We start from the raw sequence: 26,693 nt of genomic DNA, 5'->3' as shown, positions 1-26,693 counted from the left end.
CTGAAGAAAAGAATGGAATCCTATATCCAAGTAGATATTTAGATTAAGGTATATTGGAGTAATTATTTCACTTTTTTATTAAGTAAATTAAATTAAATAAATATTAAGATTAAATAAATTTTACTTGAATGTAAAGCACAGTGGGAGAAAAAAATACCACACAAGGTACACGCATATTCAAAGAATATATCCGAAAATAATTACTCCAACAATCCTTAGCAAGCATTTACTTGAATGTAGCACTTTTTTTCTTTCAATGTGGTATTGTGAATTTGCGCTTATAAATCTGAAGTTGAAATTCTGCTGAAAGATGTGAAGAAATGTATTAGCGGCTTGCAACAATTCGTTGAGTCGTATCGATGATCTCATTGATGCAAAGGATGAGTCATTTTACGGACAATCACCTGAAAGGTGAGGCAGAAAGTGGTCGATGACGATGGCGATACCTAGACCGAATACGGAATGTAATGTTTTATTACTATTGCTGACAGAAATATTAATAAAATAATATGAAGGAATTGCTGACAGAAATATTCATAAAATAATATGAAGGAATTTTAATAAAAAATCTCATGAACTTTTGCAAAATCGTGATATGTCGAAGTATAGTTTAAAAATTCACGAGGAAAGGAGAATAAGATATAAACTTTTCCGTTACACAATGAAGGAATAATAACAATAAAACAGTCGCGATAATGATGGTAATGATGAGATATTCATTCGGGCAACTCGTGGTAATGATATTTATGCAAATTCGGCCAGACAATTCAACTTCGCTAACATAATCGTACTCATTACGCGATCAATTGAATTTAATTTGCTGCACACAGTGCTGGCGCAAAGAATTCTAGCTCGCGGTGAAGTCGCCATAGAAACTTCGCCGAGCGTAACTTCCACGGATGCGCAAAATTGCGCGGCGCAGCTCTTCAGTCGAATTACGGATCGCTCCTCCGCAAGAAGGACGTGATTAATTAATGCGAATGCGAGTCGTTTTTGTCGCAGCTCGCGTGCAGCTCACTCCGCGACTTTTATAATAATATTCTTAATTACGAGCGACGCGCGCAGTGCGATTAAATTTATTCACTGGTCGGAGTTATTACCGCGGCGGTTTATCGCATACCTCATCGGCATTTTTGCATTACCATGCTCCGATGTTCGTGCCAGTCGCGCGTTAAGAAAACACACAGTAATCAGCCCCGCACCGACGTACGTTATATCGATATTGAATCGATGTAATGAGAACCGAACTTTGCCACAAAGTACAATTAACGCTCGGTAGCTCGTTGGAGTTCTTCTAGATTGCTCGATTTCTGCGAGAACTGTTCTCGCGAAGTTGCCACTCGCGTTCGTGCGAATTTCTATTCGACCGGTCTTGCGAAATTTTCGAAAAAAATATCCAAATTTTCGCACACAATGACAAATATTTTGTACTTGTGTTAAAATCGGTTATAATTTGTGTGTTAAATTTTTAACATACCCGTGTGTTAATTTAATTATATTGTGTTTATATTATCTCAATATTTTATTTTGAGTTGATGCTGTCGCAACGAATACGCAGCAACAACGATGGTTTTGATACGACAGCAACATTATATTTCTTCGTGTTCGATTTTGAATTTTGTTTTCTTCAAAAAAATATTACTAAGCAGTTAAAAATCTTTAGGAAAGCACACATTTATTCGACATTATTTTCCCGTTCTCTCCGAGAGAAAAGAAATAAACTTATACGACCGGAAAAATTATTACGTAATATCGACCGCGATTTACCGTTACTCGGCGAGTTCTTTCATGGCGCATTTTTGAGAGAAGGATATTCGTCGCGGAATTGGGCTGCTGTTCGTCGACCAGAAATAACTCGGCGCACTATTTTGTTGCCGTTTTACGCAATTCCATTTAACGGACGGATAGCTTTTAGTGCAGCACGCCGGTCGCTGCACCTAGTCATTACCGCAGACAATTAGACACGATGACGAGCGGCCGTTATTTTTTTTACATTCTTTTAATAAAGGCAGTATGGTTTCATAACCTTGGCAACGCGAGCGACGGCGGAGCGATAACGCGCGCACGTGCTTAGAGGAGAGGGAGGCGAGGAGAAACGCCGGCTAACGTCGAACGACCGATGCGGGAAAATTAAATTTTTCGCAAATAACTTGTAGCTGTATTCGTTAGCGATATTCCGTCGATAAACAACGCGACGGTAAATGTCAGGAAGACGCGTTATCTTAATTTGACGAATAAACAAAAAAACAATTCCTCGTTATCCTAATCGCGATCGCGAATTCTCCCGTTCCGCTTAGCTTGGATTTATGCTAATTTCGGAGGAATCAATAATGGACGAACAACGCTTGTCTAACGAGAGACACGTCAGCCTTGTGCCTAATTTCGACCGAAGCTCGCAGTGAACGCGGATGTTTTGACATCGGGGCCCGTTCGTTCGCGTGTGTCGCGTTGAAATTAGCGTAATGAAATATATCTCGATTTCTCCATCGCAGTTGCGTTTACGCTAATCTTCGTTTTGCCGCCAGCGGGAAGAAAAATACGGATTTGATGGTATGATTATTATGCTTATATATTATCGCACGGGAAAAAGAATTAGCTGTTCGTATAATACAACGGAAATTTAGTTACCTACTGACTTTAGCTATAGGAACTAAAAACTCGATACAGGCACCAAAAAATTAGCTAAATTATCTAGATTTCAGTTGTATTATATGGATAGCTAATTTTTAGCTGCGGCAGCTAATTCCTTTTTTTCCATACGGTATTTTTAAAACGCGTTTGTTGTGTCAAGCTAATGAGATTAGTCAAGATTTAAATATTTGCGGTCGCTTTTATTATTTAATCATTTCCGTTCGATCGACGGTCGATCACCGATTCGTATATTCTTTGTTTGACGTTTTTTTTTATCCCCACGTCTCTCGCCGCGCTCGGTGTGTTTTACGGCCTTTTACTTTATCCGCAGGTTCGCAGAAACACGTGTAACTCGAGCTGCGGTTCGTTTTTACGACACGACGGTTATTACCGGACGTTGACGAGCTGTAACGCGCTCGTGATAATAGTCGGTTTGCCTAATCAAACGCGGGACACTCTCATTCAGCCGTGATTCGACCACTCCGGTGTGAACTAAAAAGCGAGGAAAGGAAAATCTCGCATAATTCGACGTTTTGCGAAAAAAAACCTCTTCCGTTTTCTCTGAGATATAACAGATCGTAACTCGCGACGTTCGATCGAAACGATACACGACACCATGGCCGACAACAAAAAAGTCCCGCTGAATCGCGGAGCATCAAGGACGATTATTTTAACGCGGTTTCTTCTATCGATTTCAACGATCGGAAATGGCGTTTACGTGCCTCGAGCATGAGAACAGTTCCACGCGCAGTGACACGCGGAGCACGCAATTGCGATAATTGTCATCGGCAAGAAGGAGAGACCAGTAAGGAGGCGCCTGTACGTCGTACCAATCCGAGAGATATGTCGAATTCGATTGGTATTCTTCGGCCGGTCGCGAGCCGGCCGAAATGAAAAGTCCGCGAATACTCGACTGACCGTTCGTGCAATTACACTTAATTGATCGTAGAAGGCGATTCCCGGTTTGCGTCACCGGTGCGAGGAGTGCTACACACGTCAAAAAAATTACATCGTATAATGTGTCCCTGCGATATTAATATCGATATTAATATACGTAAATGTAAATTGAGATATTAATATTAATTAACATGCAATTTGATTAACACATATTTATATATTGGGATCCTCAAAATTTCGATTTGATGCTGCAATAGATGACGCGCATAATAACAAGTAATGCTGATAATGATGTATATATTATAAATTATTTTCGATGACACCTTTACAACCATTATTTGATATAAATAATTTGCTTTCATTAAGAAAACAATAAAGTCAAATTTGTCTTAAAAATCGAGTCGAACTTTCCGGCCGGCCTGACGTGTCAAAACTATTTCCTAAGGCATTTATGTTTTATAGCTGGCGATAGTTTAGGAGTAGATAAATTTGTAATCGTAATTTTTAATTATGATTATTTTTGGCGATATTTTTATGACGGGTATATTCTCTGTTCTCATTATATTTTACATCAAGTATCTAGAAGGGCCCTATTTCCCTGTAATAAAGTGATAATAATTTTCTTGTGAAACTTAAAATTAATTTTCACTTGTAATTGATCTCTGCATTTTTTTTTTAATCTGGCGAGTTAAATTATTCTGTGAAATCGGCGGAGCAATAACCTCATTATTATCTATTGTGCGACGACGTGATGCGAAACGGGCGCGACAGTGAACGGCCGAATGTTCTCCGACTGACTAATTAGCGACCCGTTATTGTGACATGCGGTGGTGCAACAACAACGCGCTTTTATCGCGTCGCGACGAAGGAAGGGCGCGTGTCCAATGGACTGCGAGCTTTTCGACGCTACAGCCGATAAATCATTATGAAATTATCTTCGTGCATAAAGTCGAGTCCATTTGGGCGTTTAAGTGGTCATCGCGCGGCGGATCGCGACCCACGATGAACGACTTTATCGTTCCAGACAAATGACTCCGCTTGCCTTCGACAACCCATCTCCCCCTTCCTCTCATTTATCAGACACACGAAAAAAATGACGAAGCGTGTCTTTCAAAAATACGTCGAAATTTGATACAGGTGCGGCGAAAATTGCCTTCTACAGTCGTCCAGACGATTTCGACGCGCAATGTCAATGTCGCTACATTTGATGTTTCTCGGGTCGTAATTACGTACTGTAACGTTTCGATTACGGCACAACTTCCATCGCGCCAAATTGACAAAAGCGGCGAGACCTTTATTGTACCTCCAGCGGTCTAAAAACCAGCCACCGAATGACAAGGTGAACGGCGGCGCGTTCGCCGGTCACGAGACACTGGCGACGCGATCGAAGGACGATTTAGAACGAGTTTTAATTGCTTCGCTAAACCACGGCGCGTAATTACTCGCGGCACATCAGCCGAACTTCTTGCGTCGTTACTTTCCAGTGGCGGTCGGACACGCCACTGGCGTTTCCCGCAGGGGAAGAAGAGTATTCCGGCGGATAAGCGCATTGTTACAAAAGCGAGCCGGTGCTCGTTCTACCGGAAAGTCATAGTTCGATAACTAAAACGGTGTTTCTCGCTCGTCCGAGCTCGCGAAACGTGAGATTTCACTCCGCTATTTGGATACTACCGCGTCGGTAATCGACGTAATCCGCGGCAAATAGACTCATAAGCAACGGCGCGTATCGCACGTTGCATCTCACGTGTGTACGGGCCACTATGCGCTCGGGTGCACGCGGCGGTCGGGCCTTTGAGCCCCCTGCGTGCGTAACTTTTCTCGCGCGCACGCTGTGCTACGCGTTCTCGTTGCACGACGCTTCGGCAGACCGAGGACTCCGATAACGATAATTAATGTTGCCTGGCGTTGATTATCCCGCACGCGATATGCGTCCGCCCCCTCTTTCATCATATGCCTTCGCTCTCCTTCTTCCCCTCTCTCTCTCTCTCTCTCGCCTAACTTGCGCTTTTCCATACCGATACTTCACAATGTCTCGACGGTGCAAATACACGTTCCATCCGGATATTCGACGTTTTTACTTAACTCCTTTGTACACTCTATTAGGGGGAGGGTTATTAATCCTACAGTGGTCGCGGATGATACATATGTGTCATCCGTGCGCACTCAAATGCATTTTTCGAGAAATACTGATCGATGAGCGTGCATTTTTCTATCGCGTAAAGAATACATCAGATACGTATATTAGCGTTTGGCGAGCCTTATAATTTGTTGTGCGGTGAATTAATTTACCACACGATAGGTCGTGTTTAAAAAAAGGACTTGGAGTCTGTAAAGTGACAAAGTAGGCCGTCGCGTAAACCCAGGGTCATCAAGGTGAACGATGTTGACAAATCAGTGTCGCGACCGAGATGATTACGCGATAAATACTCCCGGGTGATCGCCTGGGAAATCCGAATCGCGATACGTTGTTGTTCTTTGGTTTCATCGGCGGTCCACGTCGATGCGAAATTAATCATGCGAGCCGAATTCGGGGAATCCATTAAGGCCGAGTCCGCCGACCCGACGTCACCATATTGGCCGATATCGTCATTAAGAATTTTAATACGAGGACAAGGCGCTTCGCAGCGACGATTGCGCGTCTCTAAAACGAGGATAAATCAGTGGCGCCCACCCACCACTGTTTTTCGGAGGCAAATGGAAGCGCGAAACAACAACTCGCGCGTTATTTTCTGCCGCGCGACACCACGCGTCGGTTCTTCCCCGGGAAGAATAGTTTATGAATGTGCAGCGTATCCGAAATAATTACCCGTACTGTCTCTCATCCTCTCGATGCGGATTATATGATGTCTCGCGTCAACTCTAAGAATAACATCCGTGATATTACGTTGAAATAACATCATAGGTCTCTCAGGCCTGCATCACAAACAATTATAAAAATCGTTAGTTTCTTGTATTTTTTGGTTTCTTATAAATTATTCAGTTTATTACGTCAAGAGGGACAGAAAAGGAGAGAGGAACGCATAATAAAATACCACTGGAATGTAACAGCGAGAAACGAAGTAACGACGCGTCGTAGCGCGAAATTTTCCAAGTTCTGCTGAATTAAATGCGCGTACATTCGAAAAGGATTGCACGGCAGTTTGGAAGATTTCAGAATAGAAACCCGATGATTTCGTTTTACAATCTTTGCTTTTCATCTCTCCACCCCGCTTTACTTTTATTTCAATCTTACGCGGGCGGTCGTCGGAGGAACTCGTCCATTTATTTCCATTCGTTTTATCGCCCCGACGTTTCGGCGATTCACCGCTCGCGCTTTAACTTTCGTCATATCTCGAGATATTGGTGATTTTTTGAAAGTCTCCGGAGGCTAATTTCACTGATAAACGTGACAATGGCTCGGTTTCTCCGAGGACAACGCGCCCGTTATCGGGTCGCTATCTGCGACTCGTCTAGACGAGGAGAGAAAGAAATCCTCGAGCAAGAGCGACCGCGCTGTCGCGTCGTCGATTTACGAGCAGTGCCAACTTTTAGTGGACCATCGCGTAAGTGGACCTTCCAGCGGCCTAATCGTAAGTGCCTCTTCATTGCTGGTGCGTGCACCCGTCCGCCAGATAGTAGGACCGAGCGACGCGACTCGATGAAAGAAAAAGGGTGCGTGCTCTTAACCGATCAGGACTGTACGAACTAATGGCCGGACACTCTCTCGCCGTTTCGTGCAAACAGCCCCAGTTTAACATTTCGGAAATGTCCGCTTCGATGAAGCGCGCGTTACTTCGACAAGAGCGATCGACGCTGAGCTGTCGCACATAGAAAAATACATACTGCATTCAAACAAATGTTACTTGGTCCAGGGCTACGAAAATTCGTTTCGAAAAATTCACGTGTGTTCGGTTCAAAACAAGGTAAACAAGGTAAGAAACCAAAAAATCGGCGGAAAAGTGGGAAAACGGTTTTTTCCCGAAAAACTGGGCGCAAATATATGGTAAACTTGTCATAGGCATAACATTTATTCAAAATATATTCTGATAAGCTTAGCTAATATAAGTTTAGCATTTCAACCAAGAATATTAAATTAAAACTAGCTTCAGTTTGTGCTTATTTAAATTAACAGAATTTAACTTTGCTTCGATAAAATTCAGAATTATGTGTGATAACGTGTGCTGTTCTAAAATTTCTAATGAATATTTTTTACAACTACTTTATCAAGAAAATATTTTTTGTCGAAGATAACTATCACTTTAAAGAAGAAAAGTAAACCGAGTAATCGTTTTTCCTGACAGTAGAATGATATTTCTCTGTGTGCCGACACACTTTGTCGTTGACACGCTCATCAATTTTTGCTAATTCTACCGTACCTGACCGGTTACATCGCGAATCTATAATCTAGCGAGCTCAGCGTCGAGCACAAATATCATTAGTTATAAAAGAAACGAAGGAGGGGAGAGGAGGAAAGGGAAGTCGCGATGCTAATGCGACAGATAGGCTTGCAAGTACGACAGCTACCGAAAGCAACAATTTGCTTGTCGGTGGTAACACATCGACATCGATATCGGGAATAACATACGCGTTGTAAATACAGCCTTAATACGTCTTATTTAAATCCCACGGAGTCGGCGATATTTCACGTCGAGGATAAGGGCCCGATATCTCGACGCTAAGTCGCCTATGCAAAATAGAATACTTTGTAAAATGAAAGAATTAGATAAGAGCGCGTAACAAGTCATTGTTTCATGCATACGACTTAACTAAATCGCGAGTCGGAATATGCATAAGGCTAGAAAGTTAGTCACGGCCGATACATTAGCGCGCAATCGGCATGTCATCAGTGTATCGATACCACGTGCGGATGATTTTTATTTCATTTTACGGCTATTCCCAAACGAACGACGGCGTATTAAAAATGAATGAAAAATAACGAGGCAGCGTCGTAAACACTTTTCATTGCATTTTCAGCACGTCATTTTGACGGCGGTACCGCGCGGTGACGAAAGACGCGACGATGACGGTGACAAAGGCACTCTCGGTGAGCAATGGCCCGAGCCGGACACATTTCGCCGGAACGTTGAATATACAATTTTTTGCCTCATATCAGTTTTCCAGCTACGCAGTACCGCGCCATAATGTACGAATACATAAATACATGATCATTCCAAGTGGCTCGTGTTCGACAAAAATATTTTGTTTTTCTGCCTTTTAAATATACTTAATTTAGATAGAGCAACCTCCGGCGAGCGATAATGAACGATTCTCTTAAACTACGACCGCCGCTTTGATGCGCTGTTCGCATGAACAACGCATAAGTAATTGCGCTGCCTAGCGGTGTTCGTTTGTTCAAATTCTGAATATATAATAGCCACAACGACGACCGATGTGATAAAACAGAACGCCGGCTAATAAAATACGAACGAAATTTCCGGCCCGATTTCGATATCATTTCAGGGCGCACGACCAAATCAAATTTCTCCTTCTTCGTAGAACACACTACCACGGTAAAAGTAATACAAAGCAACTGCGTTCATTAAAGTAACTTTCAGGAAGCCTTTTGTTTCTCCGAGCAAACGCGCGAGCGATATGATTAATATCGCTGTTTAGGCCCGTTTTAAAGGATCACGCACACACGGGCAACGCGCCCCGAATGTCTCCTGTTATCAGGGACGAGAGTAGCGGCTCGACTTCGTGGTGGGCCTCCCTATCTTAACCGAATTTACGGAAAACACTCCGACCGAAGGCCACCGTCGCCGGTGAATCCTTGTCCTGCCACTGGACGAGCGATCGGCATTCCTGGCATCCTTCCCCCCCCCCCGCTTTCTCGACTCGCGCCCTTAGGGTCCTAACTACGCGCCCGGAGCGTGTTAAACTCGTGTTTCCTAATGGATTCTCGGAATCGTCATGCTCTCGTCTCCCGCGTCATTCGGAACCCACGGCCTGCCCTCTCCCAACTCCCTCGGAGATGCACGATGCAAACGAGATTGGATTATCCTTACGTAATGCGCCTTATTCCGTGGTCACGACGCGCACGCTGTTCCGTGAGGATTTTTCACAGGCGGCGCCAACGAGTTAAACTTCATCCTTTATTCTAAAACTCTCAATTTATTGTCTCATTTATTTCTGTAATTCAAAACGCCTTGGTTAACATCAAGCGTGAATAATGCAATAATAGTGATAATTTATTCCTCTTATCGCGATAAGACGTATTTGACTGAAATTTAGTTACCAGATACGATATTTTCAGCTGTGGGAACTTTTTTTTCTGTGTACGACTATGATCATAAGAATTAGCTAAAAACTAGGTCTGGTAACCAAGTGTCAGTTGTATCATATGGACGGGTAGTTAATTCTTTTCTCCCGTGCGATTATACCTGCGCAACCAAACCGACAGACGTCGTTAGGTGTGCATGGGATAGCAGCCCCGGACTAATTGCGAGATCTGGCATTGTGTTGCGCTCGGCTAAAAATGTATTTCGGTCACCTCGGTCTCGTAATGAGCCTCTTATCGGCGGGACACGTTGCAACGACAAATCCTCATAACTTCCTCGATATAATACCTCGTTGTCATCCGTTGGACGAGCCGTGAACGAGCGTATTATATGTATCGAGGGATCGTTTAAGCGCGATAAGGCCGCTCATTATGAGCATCGAGAAGCTCATAATTCACGATGAACCAAATACATATCATCGCGTCTGGCAAATTGCAATTGTAATCGTTTATTATAATTGCACGCGGCCCTGCTCGATCTCGTCCGCGAATTCGTGCTCTCTCTCTCTCTCTCTCTCTCTTGCGCACGTCCTTCCCGACACGGAACTAACGGCGGTACCGCGCGGTGACGAAAGACGTGTCGACGATGGTGACAAAGGCACTCTTGGTGCCGTCCCCGAGGACACAGATCGCCACACCACGCACAGTCGAGCCTCGCGGACTATCCGATAAAACGAATCGTCGTCTCGGTGCGCTGCCTACGGTAGCGGCGTAACACCTGCGCCCATTGTGGCGCTGATTAGAGGGCAGAGCGTGGTATCGCGACAGATTGAAACTCGGGACGAGACACGTGAGAAGATAAAGCTGTCATCGCGGCTAATTGGCTGTGCGAAAATGCGCCGCGCAGAGTTTACAAAAGGCAATAGAGAGAGCTTCCGCGCACAGTTGAATCGACGAACGAGATCGCGAGGTGCTTTCATTCGCTCGAAATTATCACGGCGGAGATTAAATCTGTCCTCACGTGAGCCGAAATCGCCCAGTCACGATGTTAATTAATAATATTTACCGATCGATCCGGTCGTAAAGAGGTTTCTGCGCGATTAACATGTAAATTGAGGGGTTCGCACTTTTAAAAGTAAAGATAAATTTATCGAATATTAGTTTCCGCGACGAAGTATTTAATAAGCGGAAAATTGGATGAGGCAAGTGTACCGACGTCCGAACGTCTGTTTTGCATAATGAATCTTTAATAGAGCCGACGAGACATAAACCTTTACTTTATATTTCATTTCAACAAGTGTCTCATTTATTCCTATGATTCAAAACGGCTCAATTAGCCGTATGAATAATTAATTTTTTTTTACTAAAGCAGAGAAATAGAACGAGAGAGTTCTTGCATCTGTTACGCCTATAAATAAGGTAATTATTTATTTTGCAAAAACTAAAGTGAGAAAAGTGCTCAAAGTTGAAGACGTGCTCAGACATTGGTACTTTTGTCTTCTAAAATAAAAATAAGACAAGTTTCTTTCATGGAGATGGGCTGACTTGTGTTTTGAAAGCAATCGTCCAATAGAAATCAAACTATAATCTATGATTTTTTATATTTTTCGCAACGATGAAAGAATTATCTCTCGCAAATTAGGCAGAAGTGGCAATTTTTTTTCGAAATTTGTAAGCCTCATAATGCGTCGTGATCGTTCACGGCGAACCACAATTGTGCCCAGCGAACTGCGGGCTGCGCAGTGCGGTCGTAAATATCTTCTCCTTTCGAATGGGTAAAATAAATCCGGCGGGACACGAAAACAAACACCCATCGAACGGGCGAAACGATGGTAAGGGGGGAAAAATAAAAAGAGCGAGTCCGACGAACAGAAGAAGCGATCAAGTGCAATTGAAACGATCTGCCGGACGGCCGATTTACAAGCGGTAGAAAAGAAACGGGGCTATCCGATCTGTTCAAGCGGATCGACTCGGTGCAAAAAAGAAACGATAGAGAGTCCGCAATAAAAGCATCGCGAGGCAAGTTGCAAATTCATAAGTAGATAGTTCGATTTTAGCGCTCGCTCGTGCGTGTGTGCCTACATCAGAAATGGTGGACGGCGATATGCGGTTTATTCTCCGACATATGTTTGACGCGATACCGATTTTATCCCATTGTTCCCGTTTCTTTCGATTTTTATTCAAGAGATATTTCCTCTCTGATTGCAATGTGCCAAACTCTGTAATTATCACAAGATTTATTGATGAAGCGTTAAGAAGTAATGAATTGATACAAAAACGAGTAACTATACAGTAAAAAATGTTGTATTAAATTTAACATATTTTACATGTCCTAAATGGTTTGCACAGATTTTTTTCAATTTTGTGTTAATTTAAAATAAATATGTTGAAAAGTAATATAAATATTATGTCAAAAATTAATACAAAATTAAAGTACCTGTAATATGTTAAATTCACATAAGTACAAAATGTTTTTTACTGTATATATTATTTTTACGTCGTTGGTCTGTTAATCATGTGTCTAAAATTACATTTGATTTTATTTTTTGGAATTCTGCGCGCGTTAATCGCTAAAAAAAATCTTATGCGATGAAGGAAAAAAATTAATATTTTACGTTCACATCTCGCGCGATCGAAAGTGGAACGATGAAGTTAATTTGCGCCATCGAGATGACAGCCTCACACTCGGTCACTTCATGTTCGGTTTAGGATCCGTTTCGCACGCGTGTCATGTCGCCTAAACAATGCCGAAATTTGGAAATGACATCACCACATATATCTTCGCGATTTATCTCGGCGTTATCGCCACGGTACGTCAGGCTTCTTCATTATACATCCACATCGTCCTTTTTCTCAAGACGGCTGGTAATTTCGCCGGTCATTAGGACACGCAGCTGCCGATAATCTAAGTAACCTTTTGGTGTAGCTAGATCTGATAACGATACTACTGTTATTATTAATAACGTGTCGTTGACGCAGTTTAATGATACTTTAAACGAGAGATCTAGAGAGAGAGAGAGAAGGGGGGGGGGAGAGAAACGGCCGTTTCTCCGTTCGTTGATGAATTCTTTGTATGTAATTTAAGCGTTATAATTAGCTCCTAAAAAACAACCATAGAGCTTTATATTTGTAGTTATCGACTAATTCTTATTTTGTTCATATTTTGGATACTCTTATTGCGAAAAAAATTAAAACGTTGATACTTTGAGCATATATTTGTATAATTAAATACTATTTGTACGTGTAACTGAGCCGCACACACGCTTGATATAGATATGAAAGCGTATCCCAATTACTTACATGTGCATATTGTGCGCGCTCGCAATGTTGAAATATTTGCGTGCTGAATAATCGAAATAAATGCGAGAATATGATGGACATGATTGCTGATAAAATCGCTAAATCCATGGGCAGATCATCATCCGCGATTAGATAGGAAGTGTGACGAATTCACAACCATGGAATTTTGCATTTTTATCACTTTTCATTAATAATTTTTACTAATCGTGTGCTCAGTACATTTCGATTACTCAGGATGCAAATATTTCAAGGATTCAAGATATTTACAGATACGAGTAATGTATAATGTATGCATATCTATGTAACTCGAACGCGGTTTTATATTTGAGTTAATTGCGCGGGTCATTAGCTTGCAATTAAAAAAATCAGAAACAAACGATAATCCTCGATCGAGTTCACTCTTCGACGAACCTTGTTTTTTGTTCGACTTTTCACTCGAAATTTCACGAACTCTCCCAAAAACGAGAACACCCGGCGATTTATCACCCGCGTGGAATTGAATGAGGGGGGAATGAGCGCACGTGTCTTCCACGATTCGGCCGGACGACTAGTTCGTCTCATCCCTCTTCCCCCGCGCCTTTCATCACTCTATCGATATGCTCCATATTAATTGGAGGGAAATTCCTAATTGGCACTTCGTCTCGATCGCGCGTGTCTCTACATCCTCACCGCAGCCTCTCAGTCGGCTTGCCACCCCTCGCGGCGTCGCGAGTTCTCCGCGGAACAAGTTAACGAGGTGAACATTTTACGTTTGATATTTACTCCGAGCCCACCTTGGGTCTGGTTTTATTGAGTCATATATCAAAGCTCTTCGGGGTCTGAAAAAAAGCGAGAAGAGTAGGAAGACGAGCGCGCGCGCACGTTCGAATCGACTGACGGAGTTCTGGACGCGTGAAGTTAGCATCCCAACATTAGTTCTCGATAGTTCTGATTAAAGTTCCAGCTTTCATTCCAAGAGTATATGAGTACTCTTATATTCATAAAAAGAGTTCCGGCGATTAACTGAAAAAAAAAAAATTAAAAAACGGATTGCTAACTTCACTAATCAGTACTATCGAGAACTAATGTTGGAGTGGCAACTTCATACGTCCCGGAATTCTCGCCTTCGACGGGCCGAGCCCGCCGGTTCGTGGCATTTGTTCCTTTCTTCTTTTCAACGATACCTGTCAACGAGATCGCCCTAAACTTCCGACCGCCCTAGACTTCTCGACGGTATCTCACCGGTACTCGGTGCTCAACCGACCTTATGATTTCATCGCAACGCGCAACAATAATGTTTTACAAGCAATAATCGTTATCTCGTCCCGATACATGAATGTCCGTCGACTGTAATTCGCGGCGGGATTCAGATTGAAAGAGAGAGGGAGGGAGAAAGAGGATGCTGGGGTCCCAGTTTTCGCGGGCCCGCGTTCGAGATTGAAACGTTTCGAACGCGGGGCGAGTCTGAAAACGAGACGAGGAGCAGAACGAGCCGAAAGAGAGGGAGAGAGGAGATGGTCGCGTTCGTTGGCTCGCTCGGAGCGTGGGTTTCGATGCGGATGGTCTGTGCATGGCCGCTCGCTCGCGCGCCCCGCATTCCAATAAATAACGAAACAAAGGAGCTGCGCGAGAGAGAAGCATCCCGCCCCATCTGGCTGGCCCGCCGCCATATTTACATCCGATAACGAGCCGCCGGCAGATATTTACATTTTTAATAGCATAAACCCACAGAGCCCGGTCGGCTCGCTCATGGCAACGCGCTTTCCTTTCCGCCTCTTCTTCACCCTACCACGGCCGGTCGCCATCAACAACCCCACCGCGGACGCCATTTATTAGCCTTAATTGATCGAAAGGGGTCTCCCTCCCGCCCTCCTTACCTCCTTCTCGCCGCCGCATCACCCTCGCGCGAGAGCCGGTTCGCATTTTTGTCCGAGACGAAATTTCATTAGGTTGGGGTGAAGAAAGAAAGAAGAGACGCCGCGAGGAAACGAGCCGTTCTTTTTCACCGCGCAGCATATGACGCCGGCGCCTTCGTAACGATTAGGACCGGCGGGTTAACAGGTGATACCTGCGCATCCGCCGCCCGGAACGCGCGGTGATCGTCCGTGAACGATCGGTCTTACCTCGTCTCGGGGGAACGCTCGTTGGAAAATATCCGCTGGTTACCGGATGGAGAGGTGGAAAGGGCGGGGGGGCTGGGTAATTTTCCTGCGCTAATTAAGAAGCGCGTGTTCCGTGGTGCGTTAACGCCATCAGCGTTTATCCCCAAATTCTACGCGAATGGAGGATTCAGCCAGAGAGCGAGCCGAGAAATTTTCGCTAAAATCGAGCGAGGAGACTCGCAAAAAGCTTACACAAAGAATCGCGACGTTTAACGAACTTCCCGCGCGTTGGGGAACCGACCGGCAATTAGGCGACCGCGGTTTGCAACAGCAAAAGTCGCCTTTAACTCAGCCGAACCCCGCAGGAAGCATAATAATCCGACTGCGCGTCGGACATAAGTTGTTTATCGAAAATAAGTCGGTCGGTATCGAGAGGGGTGGCGGCCGCGCCGCGCGGAGGTTCCCTCGTAGGTGGGGTTAATTGGATGGAGTGTTTGCGCCCGCAATTAGCGATTAGCAATTACTTCCTATGCGAACGACCGAGTGGGAGGGCGGGCGAAGAGAGAGGGGAGGGTGACGCTTCGGCTGTTTCGGACCGTCGGAGCGATTAATGAGCCAATCGGCTAATAACGCGTCACGCAAGAATACGCGGTAACCGTTGTTCCGCGTCGCGTTGCCGTTCGCGTTGTTCCATATTGTTCACCGTTATTGTCTCTCGTTCTTTCTCCTCGATTCGTGGGCTCATTAACGAATTACGACACTCCACCGCGCGTATTGTGCGGGGCGCGGTTTGGCGAACGGTTCTTAAAGGAGAGGAAAATAAAACAGCGCGAGCGGAGTCGATCCACTTTCCGCGACTTATCCGTGCGCCGATTGACGGATATTCTTTCGCGAAAGGCGCTACCGAAATTTCGAACGTCAATTGAAAATAATAACAAAGAGGTTATGACAGGAGAAAGGTCGTTCGTACAATTACATCTTTATTAAATGGATCGTCTCCCTCGGCTCCGATACTGGATCTTAGCGAAGCGAGCGAACGCTATCGCGCCGCGTAGTCGTATGTCAAATTCGTCGCCTTTCGTTTAGCCGCCAAGCCGATTAAACTCTCGCGATACGTCGCAAATCACTCGAAGTTCATAGCCTGGTTGCGCGACGTTCAAAGAGAGAGAAAGTCACGGCGGACCACGAATTTGATCCCCGGCTCAAATACATACACGTGTGTTCGATTTGTGGTAGACTCGGCGCGGAATAAAGCTCCGCTAATTGGTGGCGAAGATGAGCGCCGGTGGTGAACGCGCCTGCACTATCACCGGCTCTAGGACCCGCGTAATTCCGACTAATTTATTTGATTGCGCCAGCATGCTCGGCAACTCTCCTCGAGCGTAATAAGACTCGTCTCGACCGTTCCGACCGACCCCCGCTCACTGAGAAAGTAAAGAAATGCCTCACGGTTTCACGTATCGACCTTGAGATCGAGAATCGTGAGAGTCTCATCCGATCGTGCCGTTAATTAGCGTCATTCGCGACGCGAGTCTCGATGCGGGGATCGAATTTTTCCACCGGAAATTGAGGATAAAACACTTTTACAAACCGGAAATCCCGCATAGAAATTTTCTCAGATTTTCCCATGTATAATGGATTCCGATTCAAATCGCCCGAAAATAAATTATTTCCTACAGCCGATTTGGGCGTCCCGAAGCCTTTTTTCCGCTACTCTTCTCCTGTTGCGATCAGACGCGTCGCAGCGTCGAGAGCGCGATGGTTCCCGCGGGTTCCTCTCGTAATGCCTTAACGAGGAGGAGATCGCAGGCGTCGCCCGCGCGCCTGCGTTTTAGATACACTGTAGGGCCCCTTAATAACAATGTCGCTCGTAGTTAGTACATGGGCGGGAGGTTAGTTAGAGGTAAGACCGCAGATGTTCGGCGATGAGGGAGGGGGCAGAAGGAGCGGAGGAGGGAAGAGAGAGAGAGAGAGAGAGCGAGAGGAGGCGAAGAGGAAAGGGGGGAACGAACGCTAATAAAACACAATTAGCGGTTCTACCGGGCCGACCAATCAGCGGATACCGCGGCATCGTATATACACACGCGTAAAACCCGCGCGGCATTATTTACGGCCCGCCTGGCACGTATTATTGGCAGGGCTCTCTTTGTTTTTTGCAATTAGCCGCGCGCATCGTCGTGCGGGAACCCGTGGAAGTCGACGCTCAGGTTTTCGATGATCCCCCCGCGGCTCGTTCTAGGGAACGCGGGTCTAGAATCTATTACGTTTTCCGGTTTCGGGAGGGAGAGGGTTGTCCGGCTTTCTGAGGGCGCTTGGCGTCTCGTGTAATTACAGAGAAATTTCTTTGTGACTACCTGCCTGGATAGAAATGTATGCAGCTTTCCTAGTCGTCGTCGCATTGTAGCCGAATAAGCTCGGGAAGATAAATTCGTTGAAGTAAAAAAATATGTTCAATCTAACACACAGAGAAAAATGTTGTAGCGAAACTGTCGTTGCCACTGCACATTCGTTCAACGGCGATCAAATTTCATGAAGATTAATGAAACATAGCCAAATTAGCGAATTATTCGTAATTTGCTGGCACGGCAAATGTTATGCCATCGCAGAAAATGCCGTCTGTTAGTTACCGTATGGACAGCAAAACGAATATACAATTGCTATTCGTTGGATTATTTTGCTGAATCTACAATTATTTTGCTATAAGAATAAATTAATAAATGTTGGAAAACACAATTTTGTTTTAAAAGCAAATTGACGTGTTTCTTAAGGACTAATTCACTCAGCGGAATTTTGCGACGGCATAACATTTGCCATGCCAGCAAATTATTCGTCTCCGCGAATAGTTCCATTGATATTTCATTGGTCGCTTTCTCTCAGTCGGAGAAAAGCAGTTTCTGAACGCGCAAACATACGATACGATACTGACGAGTCTGGTGGCATTTCAACACGCGCCTATCTTAGCATCGCTAATCATCCGGAATATTAACAGAGGGAAAAAAATGGCGAAAGGTAATCAACATAATTAATCGATTAATATTAAAAATGCACGAGAGAAATTACGACACGCATCGCGCACGGCTCGTTTTTCCTATAATGTTTACATTAAATCATACGTCAATTATGGCAAGTACTGCGATGACTCCGCGAGATTAATTACACGCCTCAATTATTGATCCTCTTAATCAACTTGCAAATTTACCTCGTGCGCCATAGATTGCTTGTCGCCCGCTTATGAAGCCCGGCCGATGATTATATCTTTAGTGGCGCCGTCAGTCATGCTGCATTTAGCGGATAATTTTAGCAGCGCGGAATGTTACATTTACGCTTAACGTATTCAACCACGCTTGCGAAACAATCTGTGTTGCGTCATTTCTCCGATGTATCGGCGCGACGGAACCGTCGAAAACTCGGGAGAAAAGCGTCGCGCAGCTCGGGGAAAAAAAGGTTGCGATTTTTCGCGTCGCGCGACCCTCGCGGGATTAAACGGGAAGTTTCCGGCATGTCGGCCGACGATAAAAGTTTCCGTAATTCCATACAATTACGCGGTCACTAATTCGAATGGAGAATTAGCGGCGCGGCGCGGTAACGTTTCCAGGACGATGAAATTTTAAACGCGAGGGTGGGTCGTTCCCGTAATGGGATAACGGGAATCGATGGGAGGATAAAGACGTGGGCCTACCCCCGTCGCGGGAGCATCAGCCCTCGTGCTCCCTCGTGAAAGCCAATCGAGCACGAACAACCACCGCCCCTAATCGCGAAGTCCCATTGGCCCGCGGAGTTACCCCAATTCTATTACACCTTCTGTCATGGCCATTTATAGCGTTTAATCGACCAGACCGAATATGGCGGCGATAAACCCGGCCGATGCCATCTCACCCCCTTTTATCGTTAAATGGAAAAACCGACGGTGTGTTCGTGCGCTCTAACTGCACGAACACCTTTGGTATTTTAAATTGTGTACTCCGATCGTTCGTGCATCTTCGAGGTGGAAAGTGAGAATCGTTGTGGGCAAATATTTTCAAGCGACTTAAGCGTCTTAATCCAATAAAAATTAAATATCGTCGAGTCGCTCAAAAAAGTTCGCCTCGATTTTTGAGTCGCACTCCGCTACGCATTTAATGCGAAAAGGATTATTTATTAACTGAGTAATCGCGACCGTTGTCCATCAGATTTTATCGACGGTATTAATCGACATTGAAGTATAAAATATGTTATTTTAACTCTTATGAATATCGACACAACACAAAATGTTCAAATAATATCAAACACAATATATCTAATAATAATCGCGGTGAATAATGAACGAGGCGTGCGCATTCGAGAATAATGTCCTCGGTGGAAACAAGAATCTAGCCGGATAACCTGCCTTCGGCGGAAAAGAAATATTGCGTTTATCGAGTCTGACAGTAATTATTCCGGCGCACTCGGGCTAGGTAAATTTAAAACATTTTTACTCGCCGCATCGCGATATTATTATTAAACTAACCGACCAACCAACCACTCTGGTGGCCGTTTATTTATGTCGCGCGCTTATCCAACACATGTGTGCGCGGGTAGTTATTTAGGCTCATTCTTAAATATTTACCTACAAAGTGCCCAGGCACGCTAATAATACCGGCGCAGGCATTAATACAGCGATTACTGTATACGATTTTGCCTGCTTTCCGCGAACGCGTCGAACATAAATGCATACACGTCACTCGCGTTAGCGTTATCGTCCGACGTGAGATGACAAAGTAAGCCGGAAAAAGTTCCGCAATTGCAACGCGGAAATTATTATAATAATAAGCGCCGATAACGACCTTTGCAGGAGGGAGGCATCCGTTTTTCGAGGCACCTCACTTAATTCGCGAGGTGCTGCCGCGTCTCTATTTTTCTTCGCGGAGAAGAAAGATCGGACGAATTAACGTGATAATGAATGACCAATAGTTTTTTGATCGAAGAAATCTCCAATTTTTATAAAAAAAAGTGCTAGAAAAAAAAGAACAAAGCATTTTTTTGCAATATAACTGGATCTGATTTATAAGAATTCTATTTCCTTCAACCAAAAGGTGTTTAGTTCATTCAGGCTCATATTATTTCAATCAATCTTTCTTCTCCGTACTCTTCCGTTATTTCGATGCTTCAAAATTCGACATATCAAATTGATTCCAATTGTAATCAATTCGTCCCTGACAAGCGTGTCCGGGCATCGATACTTCTCGAGTATCGCGGCAATCAGTTATTCTCGAGCGACGACAGCAATTACATTTCTCTTTTCGATTTTCCTTTTCCTGAGATACGACGACTCTCCACGTGTTTGCAATTTCCTGGAGAGAATTAGTTAACTCGTCGGCGCACCATGACTTCATTAGATTAGCAATTCTTATTTCGTACCGCTTATCTGCGCTTATCCGCATCGTGGACAACATAATTCGTATTGCGTGCTCGTAAATTCGATCGTCCCGACGTATGACGCGTCGTTCGTTCCTTCGTTACAATGTATACGAAACCGCGTTACGAAATTAACGATGCGCATTACGTGGCATAAGGCGGGCAACGAGAAGGATTGCGAAAGTGCGTTTGTATTCCGGAGTACATTTTTTCTTTTCTTTTTTTTTTTTAATAAATGCAGAACACTGCAGTTATGCGTGTGCACATTTACCGAAGAAATGTATGATATCCGCCGCGATCAAATTATATCGACAAAACGAGGTCGTTCGCGTGCATTTTCATTTACCGGAGGATCACCAGATTTTTCTCCCGGAATGTTCACAACTCGGAGCTGTGAAGACCGAGCCGTTTCCCCGTGCGGTGTCGCGTCCGTAATTTGTTAATCAACGTGCTATCTTGTTAATTACCCGATAACAAGCCGATAGTCCGGCAATGGACTCGGGCGAGTGAGGAGATTCCGTTATCGCGCGCGGGCTCGTTTCGCTTTATCGGCCGGCGACTAAATGGTAATTCGCTATTTATTCGCCAGCAGGAAAGTCGAGTAATGCGCGTTATCGCCGCCGTTGGCCGGTGTTTTGCATATCGGTCTCGACTGGAAACTCGGCAACGCGCGCGCGTTTTTCCGCTCGCTACGGGACAGCTTTTCTTCCCGGCAACTATGTGTTGTTCGACTTAACATTTACGACGCCTCCCGATGGTATCGGCACGTCGGAAGCGCCCAACTTGCACGGGTCATATTTTTACATCGAGCTAAGAATCGACTTAACCGCGCGCATTTGTAAGCGCGCAAATTACACAACGCCCGATAGGGCGCGCGATACATTTTCCTCGGAATGTTTGAATATGAATGTTTCAACAAGAGAACTACTCCCGCGAATTTAACAACATTTCTGTTATTATTCCGCGCAATCTCGCCGCGCGTTCAATATTGAATGTGCATTACACGTTATGTAATGCGCCTTAATTGCGTTATAATTAAATAAATTGTCGGTATAAAGCCGTGAGAAGCTAAATATGGATGTTCTAATTCGATATTAATAACATCAAATTATTAATATAATAACGGGGAGATAAAGTTGTCCACCGTGAAACGTACTGAATCTTTTCGGACAGACAAAACGTGGTGAAAACCTTTCAGGTATGAATCGAGGCCGAGATAGTATTTTTCGCAACCTAATAAGTAGAGTCATCAGATCGCTTATAAATTTAGTTAGCAATTGAGTAAAGGGTTTCTAAAAATTTCGAATTGATAATATAAATATTTCTAGAATTTAAAAAGGGTTGGTTCATACATGGAAGGTTGTTGCCATGTTTCGCCTGTTCGAAAAAATTCGGTACGTTTCACACACGTGAAAACTTTGCCCTCCCATTATTATATTAATAATTTGACGTTATTAATATATAATGGAATTAGAGTATTCGTGCTTGGCTAATCATGGCCTTATACTAATAATTTACCTTTTATCGGATCATACTTTTATATTGAATATTCGTCAAATAACACAACGATTGGGCGTTCAATGTCCGCGCGATCTGACAGCGACAACCTCGTTAGGTGAACAAACGACGACAGTATTGGTCATTATTGTGTTTCCAGGTTTTTTGCGATTTACTAATGCGCCGCCCGACGGCGGTGACGTAATAATTTGCCTCGTAGCCCGGATCTAATTGGCGTCGTCTCAATCACGCGTTTATCTACACCGTCGATACGTGTCGGCAATAACGGCAACGCGATACAGTTTTTGCCGGATCCATGGGCGGACTAATTCCGAGTTAATCGCTGTCTTATCGCGATCTACCGACTTTAAATGCGCCTTAATTAACTCCGCCGGCTCTTATAAGGGCCGTCGCTTTTTGCGAAATCTCGGGCACAAAAGGCGCGATGAAAAAGTCGAGCCTGGGGAAGAATGTCGTGCGGTCGATCCGCTGATCGACGAGGGTAAACCGATCGCCCCTCCAAGGCCCGGCGTCACGATCGATCTTCCCTTCTCTCTCTCCCGCCATGGAAACGATTTCTCGGTCGCGACTGTCGAGCGAAAATCGTTGCGTTGATGGAAATCGCTCGATTACATCCCTCCGAACGGCTGTTGCGCTCGACACGGTTTGTGATCAAACCCGTCAATTGCGATGAAATGAATCCTTGGAGTTTGACATTCGTCAAACTCCGCGCGTTGACAGACCTCTCGATATTCACGGATATGTACAAAAAAAGCGGAGCGTGTTTGTCTCCGCTCGCGACGCGGATATCGTTGTGTTTGTCTTTTGTTCGTTCTCGCGTAGCCTCCTTTCGCAATCCGATTTCTGTGCAAGTACGCGAGAGCTGCCAATCAAGCCGGTATCAGTTGGCGGGAATGAAAAAGACGCCGCGATATTAAGGATTCCGCGGCAGCGTGCAATTAAGAAAGCGATTTTTTACACGACGGCAAATTACACGGATCGCGCCGTTAATTACATTCTCGGCTTAATCAGACCGATAATTAAGCCGCCTGCTAGATGGCCTCAGAATATAATTTCGCGTGTACCCCCGCCGCGTGTGGCCGCGTATCGTTAACCATGAGCGATTGTTTCCCCGCGCTCATTTTTATCCTTCAACACGCGAGTCGCCGAACTTCAAGGTGGATCTGAGAAATCCCAGGAAGGGATTCTCAAAGTACAGAAACTCACCAGTTGGTTGCGAGTTGACTTTTGCTGGATGAAAAATATGTGAAAATATCGAATTACACTTCGCGTAGCTACGCAAACTTAAGCCGAGTACAGATTTGCTGCATACAATGTATCGCCAAAGTTGGAGATACACGTTGGAAATAAAAGCTCCGCGTAATTACGGGAGGGACATGGTCGAAGTGCGTTCCTCGAATTTGGAGGTGCCACGAGATACGTACCTTCAAATTTCGAAGTACTGTCTCGCACATATTTAGAAAAACTCAGGACTTACTTGGCGAGCGTTCGTCCTCCTGCGCGGGCACGTCCGCCTCCTCCACGTCGACGAGACTGCGGATGCTGAAGACGCTCTTGGCCACCCTCGTCTTCTGCAGGTCGCCGACGCTCTCCGTGGCCCTTCTGGGCGTCGTGCTGAGGTCCATCGTCGGTATTCACACAATTTTCCGTCACACGACGGCCACCACCGCGAGGATGTCCTACGGACGGCGATTTCGCGTCGTCGTCCTTGCCCCCCGCATCGTCGTCCGCGTGGCTCTCGAGCAGAGCGTTGAACCTCCGCGAGGGAAAGAGTCGCGAATTGTTCCCGGGTGTTCAGCACAGCTCCCGATATCCGAAGAGTCCAATTTGCAGTTCCGGTCGGTGGCGATGTTTCGAAGTACCCTCCCGTTGTCCCCTCTCGATCGAGATCTTTCGATCACTTTGAGTCGCAACACTCGTCACACAAAAGTCGGATAGCGCATTGCCGTCGATTCGAAGAGAACTCGGCGATAAGTCGGTTTTATCAAAAACGGACACTCGCGACTGAGGAATCGGAGGTGTTCTTCTCCGCAGCTTATCTGCGAGTGCCGGCGCGAGAGATCTTCCCGTCTCAGGATCCGATGCACCCGATCATCGCTCGCCGATGTGAGGCGCGCTTTGCCCTTCAGGACGCACGTCGTCAACGATCAACAACGCGTCAGCCGGCGTGATATCGCCGCGATTGTTATCGTGGCATGCTCGACGGGCCACGCAAGACCGTTGATCTCGTAAACTTAACCTAAAACTTCGTGCACGCACGCACGCTGACGGTTCGCGCGACGACCTCTCGGCCGTTTTGTTTACGCCGACCGGCGTCGACCCCCGCTTGTTTTCCCGCGCAACCGGTTCGTCGTGAAAGTCACCCTTTGCACACAGTCATTTCCGTTTCGCGTGCATCGCGGGAACGATCAGCTGACCACGCGCCACGTGACGTAACGACTCGCGAGGTGTCGCCTGGGAATTCGACGCCGACCGGTCGAGTCGCTGTCACCTTGAAGCAATTGTCGCAGTGTTCATCTCAGACGCTCAGCTGACGTCTCGAGAAACAGGATTGCCCTTTCCGTCGAGAGAGATCGCGGGGCCGGCTGAATGTGTCGACCTTGAGCGTGTTCGATCCTTTCGATTACTCGCGCGGCAATGCCCGTCGCGCACGTAGGCTTGCTGATATGTACCGTCACTCTTCGGGCTCTTCTCATCCGAACACTTCCCCGTCCGATTCCGTTCCGCGTGGCCGGTTGTCACATGGCGGCACGTCGATTTCTCGTCGAAGCTCGATCAGAGTGCATCGCGAGCGTTCTCCAGTGCGCCGGTTAACGCGGACGAGCGTCGTCGAGGGTCCCCGGTTTCAGTCACGACGAGGCAGTCGGCGATTCGACAGTTCCGTCATGACAACCGTCGGGACAACACGCTCGCGAGAACGAGGAGCGCGCGGCGGCACACGCGTATCGCGAACTCCTGTCCGGCAATGTGCGCCGCCGCATTCCCTCCACTTCGAGGAGGTCGATCGCTTGCTCAAGGTGATACTAGGTGGGTAGAGGGGAAGGAGAGAGAACCTGCAGGACCGCCTTCGTGGAACAAAATGGAGTTGAAAGCAGTCCGAAACCCCGCCTATCGGGATACACCCACGGTTGGTAACCGCGACGAGGAGGGTTGACTCTTCCCTCCCCTTCGGGGATTGCTCGTCCTGGGGGAGACGGAGAGAGCTTAGGTATACCGGTCGATGCCTCTTCGTATGCACGCGCTCAGAGCTAATGTACATCTCGACTCGAATTTTTACTCCTACTTTCTCGAGTCGAAAGTTTCGTTCTACGTTAAGTTCTTTTTTAGTTCAACATTAAGCCTTCAAAAGTTTTTCATTGTGCTACTTCGATGCTGCAAATTGGAAGTTATTATTGTTTTCTCCACTTCAATGTAGGACCAAAATTTCGACTCGGGGCGTTGATGATTTCAATTCCCGAGAGTTGTCTGTCAATTCTAAGCGCTAATTTCGGGCGCTATTGTTTCCAATAGTTTTTATTAGGTTCGTAAAATGTCTCATCTTTTCCCACGAGATACTTTCTCGCTCGTAATCACTCGGAACCGGACTGTCGCCCGTATATGAGTGACGCAATTCTTGTTGGAATGCATGAATCATTAGTACAAGAGTGACATGGCAGTTAACGTGTTAATGGGATATTCTCCACGACCTCGCTTCACTGACTCCCGCTTTATCGGAAGCAATTGAAAGAGCGATAGTTCGTTAATCTCGGGATAATGATTTATGGTCTCGTAAATAAACGAACATTAAACATTTTTTCCTTGAGCGTCCATTAGATACTTTTCGTCTGCCGAACGAGGCAGACGGATGGTCGGCTCGAAAATTTAACCCTACATCAATCCTGCAAATATCGTCGAATTTGAAAAATTAATTAAAGAGACTCTTAAGATATAATACGTACTGTATAGACAATGTAATAATTATGTATCGCTGCTCACGCGCGTCCTCAATCATAGCTTCCTGATTCAACATCCTGGCTGCTCCAGATACTTATTGGCACTAATATTCGTGTACATAAGATTCAATCGGAAAAATGTGTGTTAAATAACGCGATGATGACGGTTGAATATTTCTCCAGTCGGGTGATTTTCATCGGGATTTGGGAAGAGATGGAGGGGGCGCATCGAGGCGAAGGGCAAATTCGCTGGGCAAATAAGCGAGCTCGATGGATGCGTAATTTTCTTTGATTTATTTCATACGTGGTATTCGTTAATTTTTAATACGTACATTACGTAGTGCGTTTAATAATTCGCCGGCCGTTAGAAGCGCCTCGATCAAGTGGTAGAAAATTGCGAAGTGGCAGCTTTCGGTAACGATCGGACATCTCCATGCGGGAGAAGAAACTTCCTCGATCGGTTCAACCCTTTCAGGCCCGTCTTACGAACATAATCATCGCATGAACGTACGCTGGCGATATTGAGTTCATTAATTTATAAGTGAGAATGGGGGGATTCCGATTTCGCGGAGTTTACAGACTCCGCCGGGCTTACAGTTGGCGGGAGCGGGTGGGCTTGTGCGTAAATAAAGGCGATAAAAGCGCAGGCCCAAAAGGGATCATCAAACGCGGTCCGCTAATAATACTGTTTCGCGAGTAACGCACCGAGCGAGACGCTTCGAGTCGCTGGGAATTTTATAACGGCGGCCGTTGCCCTGCACATTC

At 45.5% G+C, this 26,693-nt stretch overlaps 1 protein-coding gene across 1 annotated transcript in view; it reads right to left on the bottom strand.

The window, feature by feature from the left end:
- The window catches only part of LOC106747354 (homeobox protein aristaless-like), a 131,930-nt gene extending 108,309 nt beyond the window's left edge, over window positions 1-23,621 (bottom strand). Inside the window, exon 1 of the mRNA XM_014624785.1 lies at window positions 23,474-23,621. Coding sequence (XP_014480271.1) covers window positions 23,474-23,621 — 148 coding nt within the window. The remainder of the gene's footprint in view (window positions 1-23,473) is intronic.
- Between the last annotated feature and the right edge of the window lie 3,072 nt (window positions 23,622-26,693).

The sequence above is a fragment of the Dinoponera quadriceps genome, unplaced genomic scaffold (assembly GCF_001313825.1).
Source record: "Dinoponera quadriceps isolate SergipeBrazil2010 unplaced genomic scaffold, ASM131382v1 scaffold1831, whole genome shotgun sequence".
Classification (NCBI taxonomy): Eukaryota; Metazoa; Arthropoda; class Insecta; order Hymenoptera; family Formicidae; genus Dinoponera; species Dinoponera quadriceps.
Note: the sequence above shows the minus strand (reverse complement) of the source record. Positions and strands in the feature narration are given on the sequence as shown.